This window comes from Seriola dumerili, unplaced genomic scaffold, assembly GCF_002260705.1.
Source record: "Seriola dumerili isolate Sdu_G_001 unplaced genomic scaffold, Sdu_1.0 BDQW01000017.1, whole genome shotgun sequence".
Classification (NCBI taxonomy): domain Eukaryota; kingdom Metazoa; phylum Chordata; class Actinopteri; order Carangiformes; family Carangidae; genus Seriola; species Seriola dumerili.
The window spans coordinates 13,986,039-13,997,901 of record NW_019174272.1 but is presented as its reverse complement, the minus strand read 5'-3'; the positions used below and the strand labels follow the sequence as shown (position 1 = coordinate 13,997,901).

Below are 11,863 nucleotides of genomic sequence, written 5' to 3'. Positions count from 1 at the left end.
CTCTGAGGTTGTGCTGTGATGGTCCAGGCTCCAGAGAGGGAACCTCCAGCTGTTGTAGGAAAGGATAGTAGCTTTTCCTACAACAGCTGGAGGTTCCCTCTCTGGAGCCTGGACCAAATAACAGTGCGATACTGCGCCTTTGACTTCAGACCAGGTTTTTGTTGGTCATTCACTTTCATGATACCAATGCTCCAACAATGCTCCTGACAACACATTCATGGGCGCACAGACTGGTGCAAGTGTATTTGCCATTTAAACAACACGGGAAAATGACAACTGCATCAGTCTGAAAGTAGCAGAGACACTTGCGTATCGCTTCTTGGTCTAAGATGTAGCTACACTTAAACCTACGACCTCAGTATTTCTCAGTAGCTGCAGCCCTGATGTATTTTCAGGTCGGAGGCTCGTCTCTCCGTTTTCCCCACATACACTGAACGCACCGCCGCTGGAGGGTGGGAGTTCCTCTCCTTCTTTGAAGGAGGGTGTGTCTCTGCGAGAAATAGTCCAACGTTTGTTACTTGGCCGACTTTTTTTCTTCCCCTCCTTGTCTGGAGTGTTCGCCACCGCCCGTCTTTTCCTTCAGTCAGTTGGGGAGAAACAGAGGAGGAGGTGAAGGGCCTCTACAAGTGTCTGCACTTCTCTTAACGGATTCTCCGCAAATTTGTCTTAAAAGACTAGTTGTAGACCTGCAGTGGAGTCGGTCTGGGACTTTTGAGTTTCATCCACCATGGGGGACGTCATTTCCAGTCACCTGGATGAAGCCAAGCGGGAGATTATCACAGGTGAGGAGCGGTCTGGTGTGGTTTGTTTGGTGTTCGCTGTTCTCGCGTTTTGGCACATGTGCGTTTTTACGCAGCGGCCAGTGCGTGGAAGAGTCACGTTAGCAGGATGTTAGTGTGTGTCTGGCACTGCTTACTGCTGTTTTAACAGACTGAAGGTTTCTTAACCCGCCTCTGGTATCAGAATGATCTCCGCAATAAGCTGGAGGTCCGTGTGTGTGTGTGTGTGTGTGTGTGTGTGTGTGTGTGTTGCAGGGCAGTGGACAGGATTTTAGGGTCATAAGTTTGGTCAGCCCCCTCACCACCCCTGCTGATAGCAAACAATTAAAATGACTAAGCTTTCCACTTATTTTAACACAGTTGTGTGTCCCACAGTTTCCCATCATACACCATGCTCTAAAAGATGTTTTCTAGGAGCTTTTAATTGTCTGAAATTAATTTCTTGGCATCAAAATTGTTGTATTCCTGAATTCTTCTTGGCCTGAAAATGCTCAAATGTTCAAACATCAATTATAAAAAATATTGTATCTGTTTTTTAAGAAACTTTTCAAATTTAAGTTTACATTTGCATCATATAACATAACTGCGTTGAGGGCCCCACTTTGGTTTATTGTCTTCTATCGTTTCTTTTAGTATCTCTAATGTCACCAGTAGGTATAGAGAAACAGAGATGACATGATTGAAAAAATCTGTTATTTCTCTAGAGTCTGACTTCTGTTTGTTTGTTCTGTCATTCTTGGACATGTTTTCACAGTTGGAGCATTTATCGGTTTGGAACGTGCTTCCTTCAGCGCTTTTACTCTTGTACTCTTCACTGTTGTATGTGCTATGTCCTTTGGGGCCACCATATTATTTTCATTATCAACTGATCTGCCTGTAAGTTTCATGATAGTTTGGTCTATATAATGTCAGAAAATGCCGAAACATGCTCATCACAATATTGAATTTTTGCTTGCTGACAACAATTAATTGATTATCAAAGTAAGGGCTCCATCACACAATCATTTTCATTGTCAATTAATCTTGGTTAAATTAATTGCTTGGGCTATAAAATACCATAAAGTTGTACATTTTTTACAACCACTATTTTTGAAGCCCACTGCAACATCTGAAAATATTTTGTTTTTCTGACCAGTAGTTCAGGACCCAAAGATTCTTACAATGGTGGGCCTTGAAATAAATATTTTTTTTGCTTGAAAAATGACTTAACTCGACTCTGGAACTCTCTTCCACAAGACATCCGTAATATCGATTCTGTTCCTGTTTTCAAATCCCACCTCAAAATACACTTCTTCAAGCTTCCCTGTTCTATTTAACTCCAGCACCAGGGCTCAATCATGTTTTTTTTTTTTTTATGCAGTTGAATTTATTCAAATTTATTCTGTATTTTATGCTTGTACTAGCTTTTTATCTTTTACTGTGTATTGTAAGGTGTCCTTGAGTGCTTTGAAAGGCCCCTGTAAATAAAATGTATTATTATTTTAATTATTCTTATTTTTAAAACAATGAAACTATAATTAAAATAGTTAATAATGGATCATCGGACAATGATTTTTGCTGTATTGAGCCTCCATTGCCTGATTCAGCTCAGTGTTCAGTGTGAATGGTCTGTGAGGAACAGACTGCAGACAGTTGCCAGGTAGCTTGATTTTTATAGAAATCTGGTGACCTGACAACCACCCTGCACCACCCAGTGAACATTCAGGGTGGAGCAGCATTCGCCCGCCCCACCTCGTCTGTTGACCTTATCAGCTCATTAACCTTACAGGTCATCTGGACTTTGATCACACTTTGAGTAACAGACATAAATATGAATGTGGCTGGCGAGGCCCAGTCCTCCGATCTCATGTGTGGAGGTGTGGAGCTGTTGAACTCAGACATTTTAACAGGCAGAGTGGGAAATGAATGTGTTTTAAGTAGGAGCCACATTGACCAGAAAAAGTGTTAAGCTTTGGTTCCCAGCCCCGAGGATTGATTACCAACAAAACTGGCAACTAGTCTTTGGCCCAAAATTATAAGGGACACAAAGGCTCCATATTTACTGCGTGGTAATTGTAATTATTGGTATAATAAATGGCCTCATAAAGCCCCTTTTCCACTGGTCAGAACAACAGTGAAGACCTGCTAACATTGGGTATTTGTCGGCACTGATGTAAACACAACACCTGGGTGAACTCACAAATTTTCGCCCCTTTTCCTGCTGAGCACACAGACACTGTAGATAGACCGGTCACCTGTCCAGCACAGTGCTGTTAAACACTGCAGCTACACTGCAGTCTGTGATGAAAGAGTGAGCTGCAGCCCCAAAATAAGTTTTAAAAGCATGCAAGCATCAATCGAAGCATCTCACAAGGACTTTTACGTGAGCAACAACTCGGAGATGTGTTGTGACAGATCTGTTTTATCAGTCTGCATGGTGGCTAGCAGCTCACTCACACTGTCTGTGTGTGTGCTCTGAAAGTGCATGTGATGACATCACTCCTTGCAGTTGTGTATGTCCTCAGTCCAATCAGAAATAAAAACTTGATTGACAGTGTAAAAGGAGTCAATAGGCTTTTATTAGCAGGTTTATCTGCGTTTAAAAAACCCACTTGTATCTGATAATTTTGGTGGGAAAAGGGGTATTACAGAGCTGCCATGCTTGCCCTCTACCTGATGGGAGCCTGAACACAACAGGATACAAAAACAATGCACAGAAAATGGGAGAATCTGGGAGATCAACAGCAGTTCAAAGCTCAACTTTACACTAAGGTCCAGTGGATTAATTTGCCCCTGTGCAGACTCATGTACTCTCTGTACAATTCTGTATTTTAACATTTTCCCAATCTTGGGAAATAATTATTTTATCATACATTAACTGAGCCTGTTGGCCTGAAGATCCACTGACCTTTGTGTTTTATAGAGTGGATCATGTATTTTTATGTTTGAAGCCTAAATACAATCAGCAGAAGCAAAAAGCTAATGTTAGGCTATAAACCAACTACACCACGGTCAGATGACTTCAATGGCACCACCACTAAACTTCAACTTGTAGTTTGATTTAGCTCTGACCTCTTCTACAAAAGCCTTTCCTCTGACAGAGTTAGTGACAGTTTGTAGAAACACAACGAGGCTGTAAAGGTGGACTGGTGAGTCAATCAGTTGTCATATTCAACGTGACGACGTTAAACCCCCCCTACAACCTCTGTAGTCTCATTTAGACACTTGTTAGCAACCGGCCTTTTGAACAGATGTAAAAGCTTCAAGAAATCAGGACTGGGGTATTTACTGCCGTATTTTAGTCATAGAATAAAAATGCCTTGAGCTTGTGTTAACACAGACCTTATTTCAGTCAATGAACCAAATACACATTCAATAAACCAGAGACTTCAGGACAAAGGAGTAGGAAGTGCTAAAAGGCTAACTAGTTTCCAGGTTTTAGGACTAATTCCTGCGCCACTCCATTTCCACCCTTTTTTCAAGTTTTAGACGAATACATGCAGGTGAAGGCAACTGAGAGATGAAGCTATGTTACAGGTCAAATCACCTTATTTTTTTTTCTAATGCCTTGAATTGCCAATTCAGAGTGAGACACGTGCGCTCGCACACACACACATACATATGAGATGTGGAATCTGAGGAATGCATGAAAAAGTGTGCGTGTGTGTCTGTGTGGCTGGAAGGACGCCTCCTCCTCCAGGCCTTGAGTTGCAGCGCCACACAGTCTCTGTAGCCAAGACAAGCCCAATGCCAGGCTGGCTGCCTGGATTTATCATTAGAGCTGTACACACACACACACACACACACACACACACACACACACACACACACACACACACACACACTCACTTTCTCTCTCTCGTTGCATTGAGAAGGCAATAGATGACAATAGGCAATAGACAGAGATCAAATGTGTAAAATACATTGTGACACATTAGTCACATTCATACGTAGCTCACTGTATTCAGGCAATGATTCATGACCAGCTGGTGAATGGGCTGCACCTATCTGTTGTCATCTGACAGGAAAGACAGTTGCCTTGATCACTGATATAAGAACTGTGTGAGTCCCAGAGCAGAGCAACATGTTCCACATGCCTCCATAACCTCCAAAGTTGACCTCATTCAACTTCAGAGGGAGATATGGGGATGGGTAGCAGGGAAATGACCAAGACCACCGGGCTAAACTCTCATTTCCTCTTTGGAAAGTGGCATGAGTGCACCTGTGTGTCACACCTCTGCATCTACACTACCAGTCATACATTTTAGAACATCCCATTTTCCTGTTTTGATTGACCAGTCCAGTGAATAACATTAAAAGTAGGGCTGTTATACTTCAACCTTATTTTTTGTCAGATACAGTATATGATGTTACAATATTGGATGTTGCCGCCCTTGTGTCTGGGAGACTGTTGGTGATTGATGCTGTACAGTAACGTTTTATAGAGATAAATTAACCACAGTAATTAACCACAGTAGGTAACCACGGTTATAGTGATAATTAAAATTTACACAGTAATACTGACCGTCTGGCGTTTTTACCGTGATTCAGCGTGAAACTGGTAACCATTTCATCTCTACTTGAGTTATATTACAGGCCAATGACCGCCAGTGCAGGTTTACTATACGTTACTGTGCAGACTGTTTGGTCAAGGCTTCTTCCTACAGCAAGATAATGAGCCACAACATTAGAAGAGCAGAACCAGATGGAGGCTTCACATGATGATGGACAATGGAAATGAAATACCGTTTGTTAAGTTCGTTCCAACAGTTTCAGAAGTTCCCTCTAATGTGTGTCACTTGCAGATTTCTTTACCTTCACCTTGTGTCCAGTTCATCCCAAACCAGCTCCATGGAGTTCGGGTCTGGAGACTGTGCCTGTCTTCATCATGTGAAGCCAGTCTGGTTCTGTTCTAACAGGGCCCTCCAAACGTGATAAAAGCCTGTGTGCTTCTTCCTTGAATTTCAAATTACATTATCATTTGTGGCCCAAGATAACAGCTCATTAAACCACATACAGTAGATACAGGAGGGGGATTATTATCCTTCTTTCCAACAGAGTACAATACACTTACAATACACTAGCTTTCGGTAAAGATACAATATAAGGGCTGTAAGTTACAAGGAACTAATAATTTACATGGGTGGGTTTTATGTGCTGTAATTAGTCAGGTTTTCAATATCTTTTCCAATGTATCTGGTTGCCTACATTCACTAAGTGTTCCTTTCTGTAGTCGTACACAGAGCAGTGTGAATGTTGTCTGTGAGGGGCCAGGAAACAGGAAGTCCTAACGTGGAATGTTTTTCCCTGGCTCTGTTAAATCTCCAGGCTCTGGAGCGAGTGCGAGGTGGTCAACACGCTGGCTCTCTGTGGCCTGGTGATGTGTCACACTCTCACATTCAAAACACAGTCTTCTCAGCACATAGAGACTTAAAAAATAAAATAAAACAGATACCTGCTGCTGCTGGGGCCCCACAACACACACACACACACACACACACACACACATATATATATATATATATATATACACACACACTGTACACACACTTCTACTGGAGGCAGAGCAGGTCTGATGAGGTTAAACTCAAAGAACAGAGTCTGAGAATGCCTCTGGTGAGGTTCCATAATAATAAAACCCAGAGAGGAGGGATAAGTTAGAGGGGAGAGTGTTTGATGAAACCTAGCTCGTATAAATAAAAATTTCATTCATAATGTCTCTGTAATACTGAGATTTCATAAACGAGACGTCACAGTTAACCAAACATGGAATTTCTTGCTCAGCAAATTTTAAGGTAAATCTGCTTTTACAAATTTTACAAATGGTTCTGCCTTTACAAAAAGATGAATTATTAGGCCATAAAAATCCATTAACATTAATGCTGTTGCTACCACAGCTGAGTCAATGGTGAAGGCTTTCTGAAGAGGGAATGTTGTGGTGGGCACTGAAGGTACATTCTGGGCTGCCTGAACAAACCTGTACCACTTTACAGTAACATGCTCTTGAGAGATGTTTGAACTAAAACTGCTGCTCTGTCTCTAATTACCTCACTAAACATGTTTACATCTAACTGAATTTGCTCTCATTTGGTGCTCGAGATCCTTCCACAAGTGCAGCTGCAGCTCCGGCCTCAGCTGTGATGGGAACAGTCTAAATTTATGAGTCAGCCTATGGGTCTATCTCAGTGGAATGTTTTTGTTAAGACACTGTGGAGAAAGGAGGAGGGGGGCAGGGGTTCTCTGTGGGTCTATTAAATCGCAGTCTGGTCTTAACTCAGATCTCTGTAATTAAGACATGCTGCAACTGTAGAACTGATGTCTGATAAAACAAGCTGCCATGTAAACATGAGGTGGTGTTGGTTAGATTAGATAACCACGGCAGTGGAAGACAGCATAGTAGTATCATTAGAGCTGAGAGCTGGCCTCAGCACTGCTGAGGGCCCCTGGACAATTAGTGTGGAAGCACAACAAAGAGTCTGCTGGACTCAGAGCAGCAGCTCATATAGCTCCCTGATATGTTCTTACAACCTCTAAATCTGAAGTTCTTACTTAAGTAAAAGATCAATATTTGTACTTTGATACTTCTACTTCTACTTGTATTTGTACTTTACTAAGTATATCCATTTCATGCTAATACCCATAGACTGTAAATAAAGATGGACGTAGCCTCTGTGACACCACCCACAGGTTTCTAAAGAGCGGTGTTGAAGCTAAGAGTGAGCTGCTCCGCCTTTGCCATCTTGGCAGTGTCTCACTCCGCCCCTAACTCCCAGCTGATCCAAAAATGGTCAAAGAGGTGGGACGTGTGGAGCTGAGAAATCGGTTAATGTCGGCTTGTGGCAAGCATTCGCTCACCCACCTGTCACTCAAAGACCCACTCTAGTGGTCATTAGAGGAACTGCAGCTTTTGGTGCTTCATGTTTCAGCCTCAAAGGTTAATGCTTGTTTATACCTTGACTACACTTCAGAGGGAAATTTACATTTTACTCCAAAGAGATAATGAAGCTACCAGTTACTTTGCAGATTAAAATTGTGAGTCTAAAATGAAAAATAAATTTATATGAGAACTTTCCTTCTTTCCTCCTCCAATAATTAACTCATGTCCCCTCAGGCTTCTCTAGTTCCAATTAGGGATGAGATGGTATAAAAGTTAATATCACAGTTATAGTGACCAAAATTACCATGGTTATTAGTACCTACTTACCCGGCTTAAAAAAAAAAAAAAATCTCCAAAGGAGCAGGACTACCTTCTGCCATGTTTTGACTGACACATAACAAACCCATGTTGCTTGCTGCAATTGCGTCTTGGAGACTACTGCTGGCTGATTCTATACAGAACCTAACATGAGTTAAGTTAACCGCAGTAATCGACCGCGGTTATAGTGATAAGTAAAATTTAAACGGTAATAGTAACCGTCTGGCATTCTTACCGTGAAACCGATAACCTTTTCATCTCGAGGCCTGACCCTAGGGTGGGAAATGTGACTAACTGTAATATAAAGTTATTGAAACTACAGTGTCTCCATCTCGAGCAGCTATAACAAGAGTTTATAATATATGAGTATATATTGTGATAACTTTTTCTCACCAGTGGAAATGGTTGCCTCTTCAGCCACAAGTGGTGATTACAGAACACTGATGCATTAAATGTAGTTGGGCTCCGAGCAGGGGTGGGACAGTGGAAGCAGCGTACCACTAGAAGGTACCGGCTCAAAACAAAGCCTGTCAATCACTCAGGCAGCAAACACAAAATCATCATCTCAGTACAAACCAGCAATCACACTGTCCACTCACTTCAAGTCAGCATTCGGCTGATCTGATTGGCGCCTCCTTCCGCAGGCAGAAAACCCAGCGGGTTCGTATTCTTCTTCTTTGGCAATTTCGGATGGCTCTGCCTGATGCGCGGATTAAGATACAGCGACACTACATTGCCATAGTGGTGTACAGCCGCAATTGTAGTTACAAACATCAAATCCACCGAGTACCGAGAAAACAATACTAGAATTTTGTCGGGAGGCGGCACAAAATTTGATGGAGGCAGCCAGGAAAAAGCCTGTTCTCACCATGCAACCTTTGTTACTCCTCCCCCTTTAAAAATTTCAACTTTTACTCACTGACTTACCTTGTACTTTTATTTGAGTACATTTTTACAGAGGTGATTTTTACTTCTCCTTCTAATTCCCCAGTTTTTCTTTTTACCCCTGATCTTTTGGTTCATTGTGTAACTGGCGGGACAAGTTAATTACCTAGACTGTGACGGACCGCCACACTCTACGTAATTAATGGGAAGCACTGACTGTAAGTGGAATCATTGATCTTGTGAACACTTTGTTTTAAGGAGGACAAGATGATAAAACTGACCATGGTTCCGTCCATAGTTCATGATCTAGGAAGGCATCCATCTTTAGGCTCGAGACTCTCTCTGGACTTGTCCTCTTTATTGTTCCACAGAAACACAAAAGTGTTGTTTGTGAGTAGAAGTACTTCAATACATCAGCTTAGTCTCCATATGAATAGGGCTGAAGACAAGCATGGAAGAATCAGTCCTTGTCCTTAACTAATGGTGGGTAAAGACACCCCCACCACATTATGAAGAGAATCTCACATACAAACGTTCACACACTCATGTCCCAGGCTTCCTGAAAAGGCCCCATCAACGCTGCTCAGGAACAAATACCTCAAACAGTCATCACACACCCTCACGTTGGTGTGAGCAGCCACTTTGTTGGTGCTTCTCTGTTCTGGCAATGAAATGTGCCAAATTAGGGATTTTCTAATTCAGGAAGTGGACAGTCAGTGGAAATCCTGAAAAGTTTGCTGACATGCATTAATACAGTCAGGATGGTTAAATAAGGGCAGCACTATCTCTGAGTGTATCCCCTGCCGTCTTTAGTGGTTTTAGATGAATGAGGCCTTTGATTCCCCTCGGCTGTTTGATGCGGTCTGGTTGTCATGTGATTACGCCGAGTGACTTGTCCAAACCACTCTGAAGCAGCTGCTGTCAGTCAGATGGATGAAACCAAAGATCTTTAAATGCTCAGTCACGAATATCAATACTGATACAAATATCTTTGTACTGAATGCGCTGTCGGAAAGAGCTTTTCAAACAGCTCTTACATTATAATAAAGATGCTAAAGGTCCATATTTAAGTTATTGTAGCAGTGACGGGAAGGAAACTGTAAAGGGCAGAGGCCAGCAGGGTCCATTCTCTGATTTGAAGGGTGCAGTTTTCACGCTTTCAAGCTTTCTCATGTGTAGTCATGGTCATATGCTGTGTGACTAAGATGAGTGAGAAAAACATGCAGACGATTGCATTGTTTACCGTCTGCTGTGGATATTAGATGAGTCAGCCCTGACTGACCTATGATGCAGTCATCCTGAAGTGCTCCAGCCCCTCCCACCCAAAAGGAGGAAGTCAGTCTGATTTGCACTAATGTTTGAGAGCTACAGTTCAGAGAGTCACTGTTGGGATGAAATCTATGGTTGACAAGTCATAGATGACATTCTCTGGAGTAGGAATTGGTGTTGGTTTTGGTACTGACTGGAAAGAAATGTGTCATTGCTTCATAACAAAGGTCTATGTTGACATGACTGCATCACATCATTTCTGCAGATTTGTCAGCTGCACATTCATCCTGTTGTAGCACATCACAAAGGTCTTCTCCTGGATGCAGGTCTTGGTACTGGGGAGGCCACTGAAGGTCACTGAACTCACTGACATGTTTGTGACATGGAGCATGATCCTGCTGGAAGGAGCCATTAGAAGATGGTGACCTGTGGACATGAAGGGATGAGAACATGAACTGAAGCTCCTCAGCTGTATCTGCAGGGTTTCATGCACTGCTGCTACATGATTGGCTGTTTGGATAATTGCTCGAATAGGCAGGTGTAAAGGTGTTCCTAATAAAGTGAGTGTCTTTATTGTTAACTGAAAGCTTGATGGCTGAATAGATTTGGACAGCCTTGAATGAAAAATGGCAAATGTAAAAAAAAAAAAAAAAAAAAAAGAAAAAGAAGAAAAAGAAGACGTGGCATTGGACTTTTCCTCTCCATCTCTCCCCATCCGCCATCTTTTTTTTCCTTAGCTAAGGTTCACATTCCTCTTTGATGCTTCCTGTCCAAATGGCCAGAGGACAATTCACTTGACTCTTTAAGCATGTGCCTGTTCAGGAGCGAACACACGGCAATTATCACACTGATTTTCAGGGATTACATTTGACAGTGTGGCCTGAGGGACACACGGGATATCCTCGTTGCTTGTTAGCTCTTAGTGTTTTTGTCGACCCCTGTGCTACAGAAGCAACTGTGTTTCATGAAGTGTGATGGACTCTATGTGGGAGAGAGGTGAGGAGAAGGGCGACTGTGGTGACTCATGTTGAGGGAATGTGGAGGAAGAACGGCTCTCTCTCTCTTTGGTCACCAGGATGTTTATTCAAGCCCGGTTGGATGGAGGAGGAGCTGATTGTGGAACGATTTACTACAGGAACGTTTACACTTTTACCTGATTCATCTTCGTTTCACACATATACAGTTGAGTACACACCTTCTAATTCAAAGGGTTTTCCTTATTTTTATTATTTTCCACATTATAGAACAAACGGAAAACATCTGAACAATGAAATAACACACATGGAATGATGTAGTGTAAACAAAGATTATAGATTTTAGACTCTTCAAAGTGGCAGTCGGAAGGAGTTCATATATGTTGAGCACTTGTTTGCAGCTTTTCTTTCACTCTGTATCCAACTCATCCCAAACTGTCTCAACTAGGCTTAAGTCAGGTGACTGTGGAGGCCAGGTCATGTGATGCAGCACTCCTTCACTCCTCTTCTTGGTTAAACAGGCCTTACAGAGCCTGGAGTTGTGTGTTGGGTCATTGTCCACATACACACACACACACACACTCGCCATCAAATCTCCTCCAGGCTTCACGGTGGGAACCACTCATGCAGATACCATCCGTTCCCCTTTTCTGCGTCTCACAAAGACACAGTAGTTGGAACCAAAGTCTAATGTCCAGTCCTTGTGTTTCTTAGCCCAAGAAATTCTCTTCTTCTTCTTGGCCTCCCTCAGTTTACAGCAGTTCGACCATGAGGCCTGATTC

At 42.4% G+C, this 11,863-nt stretch overlaps 1 protein-coding gene across 1 annotated transcript in view; it reads left to right on the top strand.

Annotated features, from left to right (window-relative positions):
* The first annotated feature begins 517 nt into the window (after positions 1 to 517).
* Positions 518 to 11,863, top strand: part of LOC111231375 (niban-like protein 1) — a 36,150-nt gene continuing 24,804 nt past the window's right edge. The window contains exon 1 of the mRNA XM_022758432.1: positions 518 to 782. Within this exon, the coding sequence (XP_022614153.1) occupies positions 728 to 782 (55 nt within the window). The 5' untranslated portion in view covers positions 518 to 727. The remainder of the gene's footprint in view (positions 783 to 11,863) is intronic.